The sequence below is a fragment of the Panicum virgatum genome, chromosome 8N (assembly GCF_016808335.1).
Source record: "Panicum virgatum strain AP13 chromosome 8N, P.virgatum_v5, whole genome shotgun sequence".
Taxonomy (NCBI): domain Eukaryota; kingdom Viridiplantae; phylum Streptophyta; class Magnoliopsida; order Poales; family Poaceae; genus Panicum; species Panicum virgatum.
The window spans coordinates 45024492-45040762 of NC_053152.1; the positions used below are offsets into that span (position 1 = coordinate 45024492).

At 43.6% G+C, this 16271-nt stretch overlaps 1 protein-coding gene across 1 annotated transcript; it reads right to left on the reverse strand.

Moving 5' to 3' along the window:
- Positions 1–3326: 3326 nt before the first annotated feature.
- LOC120685984 (disease resistance protein RGA4-like) lies at positions 3327–16198 on the reverse strand. Its single transcript, XM_039968134.1, has 2 exons — positions 15178–16198; positions 3327–5510 (listed from the first exon to the last, which is right to left on the reverse strand). The coding sequence occupies exons 1-2, from the start codon at positions 16002–16004 to the stop codon at positions 3470–3472; spliced, it is 2868 nt and encodes a 955-aa protein (XP_039824068.1). The 5' UTR covers positions 16005–16198; the 3' UTR covers positions 3327–3469.
- Between the last annotated feature and the right edge of the window lie 73 nt (positions 16199–16271).

Below are 16271 nucleotides of genomic sequence, written 5' to 3' on the forward strand. Positions count from 1 at the left end.
GTGGAGATTCTGACGCATTTGGTGGATCGGAGGAGATATTGAGCATGTTTCTACAATCCTGACGCATTACTTGGGTTGTGCAAAGAAAAGCCCGGGTTTTGGCTCCGGAAAGAGGGAAGGAAAACAAAGAAAAGCGCCAGTTGACTTGGCGAAGTCTTCGACCCATATGATCAGCTGGTGTTCTTTGCATGAACACCCCCCATGGTTCCCGTGCCCCTCAAGCATGCCCTCGGGGGCCCGGTGCAAATGCCCGTATGATCAGGTAGCAAACTGCAACGTGCCTGGAAATGTTAATCTCGGGAAGTAAGAGTACCAGAACGAGCCTCTGAATTTCACCCAAAGCGGGGGAGCCTTCTCGTAAAACGGGCATTAAAAATTGTATCGGCCGGCGCTCCAACATGACTGCCAGCCGGCCATCATATATAAAACTGTACGTTGCCCGAGGTCGCTCCGTGCGGCGTAACGTAACTCGCGGCAACTTGAGCACAAGCGACAAACTGGTAAGTGGACCGCCCTCGGTTTCGACCAATCCGCGACCTTGGGTAGGCGCCGCACTTCTTTTTCTCCCTGCTAATATACTCCCTCCGTCCCCACTTATTTGTCGTCTCCAATTATTGTCGTTGAAACGAGAGTAGCAGGTCCCTAAATAATTATTTTTGGTTATTAATCCGTACTAGCCAGTAGGTTTACGTCTGTATCGCACCATGAGCTGTCGACCGGGAAGCCGTCCTTCTCCTCCTTAATGGCCTGTCCTATTTGATTTGTTTAAGAACAAAACACTACTCCCTCCGTATCTATAAAATTTGATGTTTTGGACAAGATTTGAATTAAACATTGGAAATATAAATCATCAATAACTTTTAAGTTGTTGAGTTTGCAAATGTGAAAATTATATGAATAGATTTGTCTTGAAAAATACTTTCATAAAAGTATACATATACCACTTTTTCTTAAATATTTTTATAATAACAAGTGATCAAAGTTGTGTTTTGGAGACTGTGTTGTTGTCCTAAACATCAGATTTTATGGGTACAGAGGGAGTATGCTGCATGCGAAATTGTGAAAAAGTACAGAAGGTAATCATTGCTATAAGGGGTGCATTGTTTTCTAGTCGAGTTTTGGACAGATAATTAGGAACAGAGGGAGTAATACATATACTCCTAATCTATACCAACTTTATTTTTAAAGTAAATAAAATTCTCATCTAAATTTTTTATCTAATCCATTTTTATCATTGAAAGATGGATTTTAATTCATCTCGTATATGAGTCGAACCGTCTCTCTCCATAACTCGACTACATAAACCCATACCAATTAACGAATGGACAATATATACTTATTGGATCTTATACTAAGTCTATCCGCAGTAATGCACGGATCTAATTATGTAGTTAATTCAAAGGCAAGCTTGTGTTTTTTTTTCTTTCTAACGATGGGGTTTTTTTTTTTTTTGCGAAAAACGATAGGTTTGTATTGACCAAGTAATGCGACGGTCTTCAATAAATACTACAATAACGGCCTCCATCAGTCGGTCCTTCCCCGACTGACATTGGCTACATGTCTTTGAGGGCATCCGCAATGGTAGTAGCTAATGCTAGCTATTTAATCTGTTCATATGGAAGTGAGAAAGAAAAAAAATACTATCTATTATATTATTATTTGGCCACCAAACGGAGGCTCCATGTTCACTCTCAAGGTCTCAAAATTCCCACGTTAATTAGAGAAAAATAGAAAAAAATTACCCATCACTACCATTACAATAGAATTAGCCTACAATACCTGTGTGCCTAATTAAAAATTACTCACCAATGCCATTATGAAAAATTAAATATAAATAATCATTTAGCTATGTATCAGTTACAAACATACTAATAATGAAAACTAAAGCTAACAACAATCAATCAATATAAAAAATAAAAATAATTATATGCATAATATTAATAAAGCTCAACAAATGAAAATTGTTATTATAGGTAGATCATATTTCAATTGTTTTAACCAACAACAAAACATAATTTATGATAATGAATAGGGTGATGTATGATAACAAATAGATAATCTTTAAAAAAAATAGTAAGGATACAATGACATGCAAATTTTTGAATTTCAATATGCACAAATGCACAGATCATACACCTAGTTTTATACTATTGGACCTACACGCTCCTCTCATAAGTTCTTAGGCTACGTGAAATAGATCAGCTATTTGCTAGTGACTACTCTTTCTTCTATTTTTTTATTATCATATCAGATCAAGCTAGCTAAATAGCTAACCAGTGTGGATATAATGAAAGAAAACATGGGCTACACTATCAGCTAATAAATGGGTGAATAATTGAGAGGTGTGGGCTCGTCAGATTCCGTCGGCTCCAGCGACTCCATACTAGTAAGCCTCACTGAATCGAACAATTTCAAATACGACCAAATTTATTCAAAAATACTAATATATATCGTCAAATAAATTTAATGTAAAAATATATTCTATAATTAATTTAATGGTACTTATTGTGTATCACAAATGTTAGTAAATTTTTTATAAATTTGATCAAATTTAAATTATTTAGTTTTTTTAGGGAGGGAGAGTTGCATTCTTTTTTGGAACGGGAGAGTACAAAATAATAGCTACTCTGTCAGTTCTTTGGCTAGTCGATGATTGAGGCGACCGTTGACATTAGGTGCATTGGATGTTTACTAGTGTTTCAGTAATTCAAAAGTGGTTAGGATGGAAAGGGAAAAAAATATGATGGAAAGGGAAAAAGATAAGAACAGTAAAATCACAGCAACCAAACAGATACCTTTATACACCTGGAGCTCCACATTTTTATAGTGTGCTAAATTCGCCATGACTCAAAAGATCACACGTTTTATGGTAACACGATACGCGGACATCACGCTATATATAACAATATATTATTTTGGGTAGTCTAATATTGACGTGCTCGGTTGTTAGTTTAATTAGCATGGAGAGACATTTCTCATACCGTAAACTAAGAGAGCTTGTTGCTGTTCGTGGAAAAAGAATAAACAAATCTAAATGTTCAAGGCTGAGATTTTTCCTATATCTAATAAACAAATCTAGCACAAAATGTAGGGTGATCCACGGGCCCGTATCTAAACTCGTGCGGCCAGTGCCACCACACATGGCCCCAAAATTTTAGGGTCCCCCAAATATAACGAGTATATTAGGTATAGTTATATAGTAGTCTTTGTTTCAGTTGTCTTTAGTCTAATACAAAGCAAACTGTGGTCCAAATATGCCACAAAAGAGAAAACATGCCACTCGATTGTTGTCTTTCGATCCAATCTGATTTTGTAGTTTTATGGTGGAAATCAGGTGAAAAAAACAGACTTCCCCTTATCAATATAATAGGCGGGTATACCGTCTTTCTCTGTTTTTTAAAAGAATTGAGCATATATTGTAATCGTTTTTTTAATGAGCACATCATAACATCAGTTTTACAACCCAAACCTAACTAGTCTTCCCTAACTTCAGGGTTTGGAAGCCATTTTTCCTAGTCAACATCCGCTTAGATCCTATTGATCTACCAGGGTCACCTAGTGGCCTATCGAATTTTGGTCTCATGGGATGCCTGCTGACTTGAAGAGCTAAATCATCTGCCTCTGGTCCGGTGACATTAGAAGGGAGGACCAATTCCTCTAGGTGGAGCAGGTGCGTGATGCCGGAGAAGCCACCCAACACTATACAGAACAGCTGGAGGGACTTGAGGCTTTCCATAGCCTTCTCTCGGATGACAATCTTCGGCAGCACTGGAACATCAAAACATAGGCGCTTCAGACTCACGAACCATCCACATTCACAAATAATTTCTCCGGCTTCAGTTATGCTGATATCTTCGGTCAGCTTTAGAAATTGCAAATTTTGCAGGCCTTGTATCAACGAGAGAACGCTGCAACCTAGATTAGTCCCTGAAAGGTGCAGTTCTTTAAGATTGTCTGATAGAAGAATGAACCGCGGCAGTCCTCTCGACTTTTCACTGAACTTTCCACGCAGCTTGAGAGAATGAAGAAAACTTGGTTCCTCTAGTCTATGCAGGAAGTCAAGGTCGCGCACATCACTGAAATCAATGCATAGGGACCCAAGAGATAAATTCGGTGCGGACAGTTTCCTTTGGAAACAGCTCTTCAGAGACAGTAGAAGGTCCTCCTCTATCACTTCGCTTCTGGGAGTAGTCTGGCGGCACAAGATTTTAACCTTCATCAATTTGAGCATTAGAGGCAATAATTTCACCACGGCTGGGCTTTCATCGATGCAGAATCCTACCAGTGTGTGCAGATTGGAGATATTGTTGGTGAATAACGTCTCCAGGTTGCTCAACTCAGAAGGTATCTGAAACTCCCCGAACAGGTGAGCTAACTGGGGGAGTTTGATGACTTCCATAGCCAGAATGTCCACCTTGGTCTCCCTTATATCGAGTGTTTCTAAATATTGTAGCTTCACAATGCTTGGAGGAAGCTTACTTACACCTTCGTTGCCTCTGATGCTTATATATTTCAGCATTGATGACCTGCAGATAGTATCAAGATTGGCATTTTTCAAATTTTCGCAGCATTCTAGATCCAATACCCGCAGCAATTTGAAGTCCTTGAAATTCATCAGAGTTTTGCTTGCCAGCCCGGAAAAGGTTAATGACCTGACACGAGATAATTCAGTCTTGTTTCCAATACTGGGATCTTTAGGACTGCTGTTATGAATGTACAATCGACATATATTATTAACCTGTTCCTTTTCCTGGCCCTCATGAATATGAATCCAAGTAACAAAATTCTCAGAGTTTGCTTTGGCTTTAATGAACTGCAGCATCATTTGATGAACTCGGAATGCCTTCACCTCTCCACTGATGCTAATCTTGACTGGTATGATGAAGTTATGTTCAACCAAGTTAGTGAAGCACTCGTTTAATATATCTTCACCAGATCGCTTGTCTTTACATGTTATCAGCCTTTCAGCTAACCATCGTCTTATAAGACTTTTCCTCTTGATGACATGATTCTTGGGATATGTACTCAGTGACAGCAAGCAGGTCATGGTATTATAATTCACAGAGCTGTAAGTACGATTAAGCACTTGACTCATTCCTACGAATGCTCCAGTGCCATTGACCAACCCAGAACCAATGCCGTTGCAAGCCTGCTCACATTTATCATGGTCCCACTCCCACCTGTTGCCAGTTTCTCTTATATGGCAAGCCATATTAACTATAGCAAGAGGATGGCACTCACAGGACTTCAAGATCATTTCCAAGCTTTGGTTCAGGTTGGTTGGACACCTATGTACGACAGGCAATTCTCTTTCAAGTAAAGCATGAGCAGAACCCATGTCAAGTGGCTGCATTCTAAGAACTCGACAATTCAGGCTACATATCTGAGCTAATTTGTCATTTGTAGTGGTGACGATAATTCTGCTGCTCTTGTTATTGTCAGGGAAAGCACATTGTATATTCATCCACAGGCCGGTCTCCATCTGCAGATCATCAATTCTGATAATGTACCTGCAGATTATAGGAAAAATAAAGATTAAATTCCATGGAAACAAAAATATAATGCACCGATTCTGTTTCTTAACTTCCACCCACGCTTGAGAATATAGTATAAAATTTTGTATGCACGTATTTTTTTTGTCAACCATATTTTCCATCTCTCTAGACTAAAACTAGTTCTCTGAGTAGGAAATACTTTTAACTAGTAATACTTTTGTATGCACTATTTAGTGGAAAGCTCAATTTGGAGTTATAACAGAAAAATCCCACTAGAATAGTTAGCTATATTTCTGTGATTAATTGGATTCCAAAGGCAAACACAACAGCTGCAAAATGCCTCACCCTGTTCCTGTCTCTAGATGAGAATTTATGGTGATGTGATCACTCATTCGGTACTAAAACCTTGTTAGCATTATAATCCATCCAAAATTATGTAATTGGTCAATACTAGTTCATAACCGTCTTTTTCTTGGATGTTTTTTTTTTCTTTTTCTCCTTTCAAGGCAGCACATGGTTGATACTATATGTCAAATGTATATGAGTGATCTGGTAAGTATACTCGTAAATGGCAGACTTGGACTCTTTTATCCTGAGGCGTGCTCATCGCTATGAGAAGATTCCTGTTGTAACAAGCAAGACAATACTAAGCATGTGTTTGGTAGCTGGGATGGGATAGCTCGATCTCATTTTTGCTAGTGTTTGGTTGAGAGATAGGCAGTGGCGCGCCGGCCGGTCTTTGCTGGTGTTCCAGTTATGGGGTAGCGCCCTATTTGTTGCCCCTAGAATGTAGACTTGGGTTAAACTTTGAAGCACATCTAGATCCGTAGATGCATTTGGTAAGTTTCAGTGATTAATGACGACAGTATGCGACTAACGTGTGTTTTGAAGGAAATAACATTTACAAGTTGTGTCTCATATGAAATATGAAAGGAGACCCCTCAAAATTCATGATCAAACGAATCATAGACTCAATTTTCAAGATTAAGGACCATTCTAGATTCAAGAGTCACAAGGAGATGAATGACACTTGATTTAGTTTGAGTTTTATAGCTTTTAATTTGTGATCATACTATTAAGACGGGATCTCGAGTTAGTAGTTTGACCCAAATCAAATTGGCAATAGAAATCTCACACACTTGTTCAAACTCAGCTCAAGACTGCTCAAAGAAGCCTAGAAAACACTTGGAAGAACAAAAGCTCGAAGAAAGAATCAACTCCAAGTCAATTCAGCAGAAAAACAATAAAGTATTCCGCACCAGTTAAACCGACGCCCTGGCGTCGGTGCAACCGAAGAGCACCGGTTGAACCGGTGCCTATAGGCTTCGGCCTAACCGAACTGTGCAGCAGGAATCAAGTTGAAAAAACTCCTTTGCACCGGTTGAACTGACGCCTCTAAGATGAAGTACCGGTCTATGCACTGTACTATTTTTCAGAGAGCAAGTTTTGGGGTTAAATTAATTGCTTCAGCACCAGTTGAACTGCTGATGTCAAGACTAGCGTTGGTGCAAGCACCATACTAATTACCAGAGACAATGTTTTGGGCATTCGAAGAAATCCTTCAGCACTGGTTAAACCGGTGCTCCACTGGAGCAAGCACCGGTGCAATGACGCCAGCCTGCACACTATGTCAGGGTTCTAACGGCTACTATTGGGCCTCAGTGTGACCGGTTGAACTGACGCTCTACCACCGGTTCAACCGGTGCCTACGACTTTTGTGTCCTTTACTCCCAACGGCTATGGGGGCTTCTCTACACTATATAAACTCACCCCCTGGCTCATTTATAATGCCTTTGATGCATTGAATACCTGAGGCCACCCCAGAGAAGAAAAGAGAGTGATTTGAGCCTTTGGATGAAGATCTAGTGCTTGAAATTGATCCAAACTTGAAGAAATCAACCATTCCTTGAGTGACAAGTGTGCTAGAGCTTAGGGCCATCTCAGTGAGGGTCAAGTGAAGCCTTGAGAGCTTGTTACTCTTGGTGTTTGACGGCACCTAGACGATTTTGGTGATCGAGAGGTTCTTGCACTACCGGAAAACGGTATTTTGCCGTGTGCCAGAATCTTCGCCGTGTGCATTATTTCGGGCACACGACGAAGACCTCCTTTGCTGTGTGTCGCCAGAAGAACACACGGCAAAGAAAAAACACACGGTAAACCTTACTCTTCGCCGTGTGCCAAGGGCCAGCACACGGCAAACCTTGATCTTCGCCGTGTGTCAGCCAGTAGGCACACGGCGAACATGGATCACGTGCGGGGCACACCCTTCTGCCGTCAGGGGGCCTCACGGCCGTTATTGTTTGCCGTGTGCCAGGGCTAGGCACACGGCGAACTCCCATCTTCGTCGTGTGCCAGTCAGTTGACACACGGCGAACTCCCCGGCTGCCGTCAACACTCGGACGGACGTCACGCCAGTCCCTATTCGCCGTCTGTCCACGCTGGCACACGGCAACACATAGACCTTTGCCGTGTGCCTGGCTCTAGGCACACGGCAAAGATTATGTTTGCCGTGTGCCTTAGTTGAGCACACGGCGAACACGAAAAAAAAATCATGTTTTTGCTTCCAAATTTTTTCTACACTCTTCATAATTTGTTTGGTACTCTATGTTTGAATATGAGATTTTTATAGATATATTAGTTGTATTAAACTAATTTATTTCAATTTATTGTTTTATTTCGTGTAAATCTAATTTAATTCCAAAGGGTATTAAATAAAAGGAATTTTTTTTTGAAAAAATGATATTCATAATATTGACTATAGTGTTAGAGTTTATGTAGTAGTTGAAACAAAATTTCAAAGATTGTGGTAATGAAACATTACGACGATCGTGGTGGCAAATAGTTTTTGAATTATGTAAAATTTGAACGATGTCAGAAAATTATGATATTTGCCCGAACTTCATGCTATCATACGCCAAATGTATGGTAAAAATTTGAGTACGATACGAACATTTTGTCATGATGATGCTTACAAACTGAGAGTTTCCCGAAGAAGTTTCCGAGAGAAGAAGAAGAGAAGGTTAAGTTTGTACATGTTATGATAGAAAAATTTCAGTTTGACGTTCAAAATTTTTATATAGACAATATGCGATAATGATTTAGTCATGTTGAAATTTCAAATTTTTTCGGCTCCATTTGGTATTTTTAATATTTTAATTGCAAATAAACTACTATAATTGGCATAAGTAAAATGTGATTAATTATGACATGAAACAATAGAATGGAATTAGTTAAAAAACTCATCAAATTTATTGAGGCCATATAAAAAATTTGAGTGTTTAGATTTAGTTGTTTTTTGAAAAGTTCAATATCAAATTTTGAACATTAAATTATTCACTGCAAAAAAATTTCGCCGTGTGCCTAAACTGAAACACACGGCGAAGTCAGGCTTCGTCGTGTGTCCCGGATCTTGGCACACGGCGAAAACGGCGTTCAAGACTTAGCCGCGCCACCCCCGTCCGCTCGCCCCCAACCCGTCACACACACACACACACTGCCGCCTAGCTAGGTCAAGAGCTTCTCACGCAGCCCCCGTCCGCCGCCCCCGTCCACCGCCGCCCGCGCCGCCCCCGCCGCCGGCTTCCCGCTCCACTCCGCTCCGCTGCGCTCCCTCCCCCTCGGCGCGCCACCCGCGGTCCACCACCCCGTCCTCCTCCTTGGAGCGCCGAGGCCGGCCGGCGCCGCCGCCACGCCCGGCCTGGTCCGGGGCAGCCACGCCCCGAGGCCGCTCCGAAGCCGGCCCCGCCTCCGCCGTCCGCCGCGGCCCCATCCTCCTCCGCGCGCCCAGGCCGGCCCCCGCAGCGGCCGCGCGCCCGGCCTGCTCTCGGGCCCGACCCCGCCCCCGAGGCCGGCCCCGCCTCCGCCGTCCGTACCCACGCCCCTGCGCCGCCTAGTCCGCACGCCGCCGAACCCCCGCCCACGCCGCCCCCGGGAGCCCCCGCTGGAACCTCGTGGTCGTGCTGCGGCGTGCAAAGGCAAGGTAATTAGCTTGCTTCTTGTGTTCTTGTACAGATACTCTGCGAGTGCATGTTCTAGATTGGTAATTTGGTAGCCCAATTAATCATGGTAGCTTGAAAGTACAGATACCCTGCGAGTGCAACTTGAAATGCAACTTGATAACTATATTGATGACTTGAGAAAAGATGATAGCTTTAAAGACCTAAATAATCTTGTTGACCTCTTGATTAAGCTTGTAGAAAATTGTATTGCCTGTGATGATATATGCTATATATATTGACCTTGAGCTTGAGCATGAGTGTTAGTCGAACTGTGTTATTTCTGTTCTATGGATATGCTTATCATGGTTGTCATGAAACCATGTGACACATCCATGCCCAAGCAACAACTCGGATGCGATGATGTTAAGATTGGGCTGGATGTGTCACATGGTTTAATGGTGGTCATGAATTTATTTTAGGTTTCTTATGCTTCAAGTTCAAGGTCAAATGAAAGGGAACATATCTGAGACATGTTTGTTAGTTGTCGACCACTGTGCTGTTTTATCTTTGCAGAATTTCAAACTGAAATGTTCAATTATTGATACTATGTAGTTGTTTTTTTAGGAGAGGTTGTGGCACCGTTGTTGACTCGTCACTTTGCGGGACAGTTAGGTGAGTCATCACAGACTTTTATTTACTTATCTTGTTTGTGCTTCACGTAACCTAGGCGTCTCCCGTTCGAAAGAGATACGGTTCGAAATATGCAGCTCTTTGCATATATGGAACCGTATGTGTTTCGAATTGTCCCCGTTTTTGGGACAGTCCGAGGATGTGTTGATGTGGTTAGTTTCCATGCTCTACTATGATTCGAGATAGAGTATCGGTATCATCTCTTTGTTGTTCTCTGGATACACAATCTCCCTGTCGGGACGTGTATTTGGAGAACAGCGGGGAGGTGCTGCCGAAATTCTATCTCGGATAGTAGTAGAGTATGAAAACTAACCACAGCTACACATCTTCGGATGGGTTTAGGACCTATCTTCACTTATTAGAGCATGCTAGACATCGTGTAGTTGGTATTGATTTTTAAATCACTTCCTCACATGGCAAAGGATGGATGATCGTGAGTGGATGTACAAGGGCTGGCAGAGCGAGCAAGAGTATGTTGAGTTTGCTCTAAAGATCAATGGCTTCTTGAAAAAGGCATTTGATAGAGGACAGAGTAGAATGCCGTGTCCATGTAGCAAGTGTGAAAATAGAATACATCAATCACAACTCAGTATGGGTAAACACATTATCAGAAATGGGTTTGTGGAAAACTATACTCGGTGGATCTGCCATGGTGAAGCCCATCGTGCGAGAGAAGAGGTCGTCAGACAACGCATCGATGATTATGATGTTGAAGCCGGTTGCGCAGACATGTTAGCAGACTTTCATGAAGCACACTTCCAAGAAGTACCTAGAGAGGAACCGCCAGAGCCTACCGCAAAGCAGTATTACGATATGTTGTCTGCGGCACAGAAACCACTCCATGGGCATACCAATGTTTCTCAATTCGATGCTATTGCACGCGTACTGGCCCTAAAGTCTGAGTGTGGCATTAGTCGGGATGGCTTCGACAAAATGTTGACGGTTTTTGGTAGTCTGCTTCGATAATTTATTTTCTTTAATTATGTTACTTTTTAATTATGTCGCATTTTTTTCTTTCTCTTTATAAGATCGTTTTGTATATATGTGCTGATTGGTTTACTATTTTTAATTGCAGGTGATTGAAGAAAGATGCCGGGCGGCGGACTTCAACGATCGGTCGCCTCACTGTACAGAAGAATGATGCCACACTCGGATGCTGGTGAGGGCTCCGATAGGGGTTCCGAGTTGGGGCGAGGCAAGGGTCGAGGGAAGGGTGGACCCAAGAGGGGGGGGGGAGGGAAGGGTGGAGGCAGGAGGCGTCGAGAGCCTTCGCCTGTACCGCCGTCTGAGGAGGAGGAGGAGGAGGAGGAGGAGGAGGAGCCTGCCCAGGAGCGGGAGGAGGAGTGGCAGGCGGACGCGCAGGAGGAGGAGGGGGAGTCGTCTGAGGAGGAGGACACGGCCGAGGATACCTCTACGCCGGCTGTCTGGTTGCGAGGTCCCTCGCGACTCCCAGATAGGCCGATACCTGTTGCCTTGCACCCGCTGATTCAACCGTGCGGGGATATGTAAGTAATTTGACATGTTATTACTACCTTTTCATTTTCTAACTCGAAAATCACGGTACAAACTAATATTTTCTCTTAATCACTTTTGCAGGAGTTGGACTGTCCTCAGTGGCGGTGCTCACAAATGCAAGGTCAACGGCATCCTGGGTCTTTTGTGCAGGGAGCACTTCCCAGGCCTGGTCCACTATCAAGGACGGTACGAGCCGGCCTGGACATGGGACCACTACATCGCCGCCAACAATGATCAGTTGGATCGGAGCGGAAGAGCCTTTGAGAACAAGGCGGAGCGGGTAAAGGGCGAGCTCTGGGTAAGTTTTTCCCGGCAAAAAATGGTGAATACATCACATTTATTGAACATTTGGTTAATGATGACATGATCCATCGTCTTTATATGCAGGATTTTTACAGGTGTGATGAGGGATACGAGGAGCGGGCGGCGATTGTGGCTCACAATCGATGCGTTAAACTCGTGAAGGACATGCATTATGAGGCGCAAGTCCAGTGCGTCATCAACTATTGTGCACATTTCCTAAAGTAGAAGATCGGGAAGTCTGAGGCGAGGGATTTGAAGCTGACTCGAGAGCAATATTTACAGATAAGTTCAAATTTATTATAAGATGAAAAACATCGTTAAATGTCTCTTTTCTTACATGTCATGCATTTGATCACGTGTAGGTTCCTGCGTGGTGGTGTCGTAATGACACCGTGTGCTGGGAGCACATAGTGGACAAGTGGTTCGACCCCGAGTGGCAGGCTTTGCACGACGCTGGCCGGCAGCGGCGATTGCTGATGCCAGGTCCAGCGCACCATCAAGACAGCCTCAACAACGACGAGTACAGGGCTAGATGGGTAGACACTACACAGACTCATTTCTCTAATCTAACGTTCAATTCAGCATAATTTGTAATCAACTTCTTCCTTTTTCGCAGTCGTCCTCACATGAAGGCCAGGAGTGTCCCCCGTTCCTGGGATGGGCTCTGGCCCGCAAGGGCAAGGCGACATCCAACGTCACCTACAACCCTGACGACCCGCCCTCGGCGTACAGCAACCCATCCGTCCACAGTCGTATCCAGGCGTACACAGAGATGGGAAGACAGATCCATGGGGCAGACTGGGATCCGAGGACCCAGCCCCTTGATGGAGAAGTCATTATGAGGGTGGGAGGAGGCAAAAAACATGGGCGCTACTACATTGGCGACGGCCTTTTAGACACGGCCAGCACTCCCACCCTATCCCAGATTCGAGCGAGGAGCCCGGCCAATAGCCCGGCCATACGGCCACGGCTGTCCGCGTCGCAGCTCCAAGTGCAGGAACTTCAGGTTATTTCTTATTTATTCATAGTTCATTCGTTTTGTATGTATATTTGCTTTGCATTGTAACATTATCATGAACTATTGTAGCACCAAATGCAAGCGCAACAGGCGGCGTACGAGGCGGCACTGGCAGAAGAGAGGAGGATACGACAAGAGAACGAGCAGAAGCAGGCGGCCGAGATGGCCTAGATGTACAACTACATTCGAGGTCTTTCTGTCCAAATGGGTAATCCCATCCCAGCCATGCAATTCCCTATGGCTCCTCCTCCAACTACTCCTCCGGTGAGTATTTTGAAAACCCTTTAGTTTTTTTGAAGTATTAGATACTTAGAGAACTTTAGACTTAGAGATTGTGACTTACATTACTCACTTAACGATAAGGACTTGGTAGAAATTTGAAAAAGTCACAATTCAACCTCCCCCTCATCCTTTTTGGGCCTCGATCCTTTCAACCTCATCGACAAAGGTCATGCCTCAAATGTTGTTCTGTGATCTTCTAGGGGTAGCTCCAAGTCGTTGCAGGGACATAACAACAAACATATTATCTGATCGAACAAATACTACCTCATAACATTTCTGTCTTAAGCTATATAAATCAGATGTGCTTCCAGTCCTGTAGGATATTTCGTAGATATTCCAACAGGGCAAGAAAAAAAGTCACCAGATAATCTGATAAAGCACCGGATGAATGCGTCGTATGATCCGACAGACAATGTCATTTTGCATGAGACGCTGCAGAACAAGCTTATGAAGACTCGAGGTCACCAGATAGTCCAATGACCCATCAGATGAAGTGTCGGATGGACTTTCGTGAAGAATGGAGAGTTGCCAAGTCTCGAAGAAATTGACTTGCACTCACTGGATGATCTGACGGGGTCAAGATTGTATGCATCAGGTGAATGGATTTGGTCAACGTTTGAAGTGAAGAAGAAGAAGAAGCAGGTCACCGGAAGATGCGATGGTAGAAAAAATACAAGCGTCAGATGAATATTGAGATTCACAAAGATCATGTCAGTTGGATTGGAAGAAAGATGGGGCAATGGAATGATTCGATAGGTAGTCAGATGAATTCATTGGATGACTTTTGCCAAGGGTCCAACGACTATATTAAAAAGGGGTGCACTAGATGATCCGATGCCTACCAAAAGTGATGATCATCAGATCATCCGATGAGAACACTTTTTTACTGGTCGTTGGAGCGACATCTCTCTTGAATGGTTGAACTATATATACTCCATATACTCGCGTGTTTAGAGTTGATGGATTGTGCTGGAGTCTAAGGGAGTTCAAGATACACATTGAGACACATCCATGGCACATATGTGCTAATGTGATCAATTTATAGCCATTTAGCACAAGCTTATGAAATGTTTAGTGCTAGATTAGGCCAAGAGGCTGACATACCAAGGTGTTGATGCCTTGTGCTTGGGTCAAGAAGTGAACCACCATTATAAGCTAAGTGTGCCGGCCCCTTGGAGTCATTGTGAATCATTGGCAAGTCGACGACTCTCCGCCTTGGTGTGGAGTGGCGGTGGTGACCATATATATGCGGGGGATGAGGAGACCCCCTCATTCGTGGAGAAGGTCCGTAGTGAATAAAGCACCAAGGTGACCGGAATAGAGGTGTGATAGTTATTGTTCTTGTGACATTCTCATCTTTCTTACTTTGTGGCGAGTTTAGGCCTTGACCATGAGAGACTTGGTAACTGGGAAAGACTAGCTGATCGGGAGCGATACTCTCTGTAAGTGCTCCAACGTGAACTAGGAGTGACCTTTTGCCTAGTGATACCATAGAACAAAGTGAGGCCTCAAGTTTACATTATCTTACTCACATATTTATGTTTCCGGCATTTCATACTTATAAGTTACAGCTTGAGTGTCTTAACGTCTTAGAGTAGTTTTTTTGTTAGGGTTGGCTTTAGATTGCAAATCTCTTTGTAGGTGGGTGTTTCTCACTATATCAACTGTAACTTAGTTACGCATCTAAGATATTGTTTAAGAAAAATATTGAAAGATAAATAAGGTCTTGAGTTTGTCTAATTCACCTCCTTCCACTCTTAGGCTCTACGAGCACCGATTTCTTTTTCTAGAAACTCTATGGTAGGCTTACGTGGACATAAACATTGATACATTATATTAACGAAGGATGAAGTTTTACAGATTGAAATGCAGACTTTTTTTTATTGCATTGGCTATGCGTAATAGAAACATAATGGTAAAATAAAGAGAGGCGCACCTCTTATTCTCCAATACTTGCCGCAAATGCTCACTAATATTTTCTTCGGATGGCGGCCCTGTTGCCAAATGGTTGCTGGTACCTTGGGGTGGTGGCTCCAATTTATCAAATATGTGCACGAGGAGCTTGTTGACATCTCTGGCAATAAGCTTGATTGCTATTGTCGACGCGGTGACCCAAGAACAGCAATCGAACTCCTTGTCCTTGTAGTGAACTTGGTTGCACGCTTCTTTAGCAAGGATTGTCTTCCCAGTGCCACCTAGGCCAGAAATGGCTATCACCCTCAGCTTCTTTGAACTCTCAGAGCTTGCGCGCAACAGCTGGATGAGCTCCCCTTTGGGTGTTTCCAAGCCTTGCGGGTTGGCCTCATTAGCATGTTGGTAGGCTCTGTCAGTTGTGGCATGATTAGCTGGTGGAGGGTCTTGCCGATGATATCCCTTCCTCTCCTTGGCTTCAGAGATGAGCTGCTTGATGTCCATGATGTCCTTTAGGAGCTTGCTACGGGGGCCAGCTAGGAAAGTCTTTGCAGAGTGATAGGCGCCATACAGAACTCCTGGATCGTCCTCCTTGCAGATGACCCTGTAGTTGTAGAAGTCAACGGCATCCTCGATTTTTTGCCGTATTAACTTGAGGTCGGCGATCCAGCTGCTGCTCGTCCAGTTCTGATCCGCATTACTAGAATTCTTTATGATGGCTTCCTCTATGGACCGGAGCTCGCTCTGGATGAAATCGACGTCTTTGGGCAGCTGCTTCAACTTCTGGTAGCTTGCATGCAGCAGGTTGAAGAGATCCACGGAGGTTTTCACCAGACCAGAGGCAGCCTCCATCTGGTTCGAGGCAGCACTTGGCGCTTGCAGCAATAATGTCTCTGTGTGTGTATAGAGAGTGGCTAGAGAGGTTGTGATGACATCCACGCACAAGCACCACAAATCAGTAAGCCATGGCAGAAGAGGGAGTTTTTTTTTTTTTGTGCGTGTGTGTGAGGCGGTGTGGCGAGTTGGTGACAATGTGCAGCAAGAGGAGGAAGAAGGCCCTTGGGACTGGGAGAGAAGCACTCAGCATTTGCATTTGCATTTGCAGAAGTAAAACCCCGT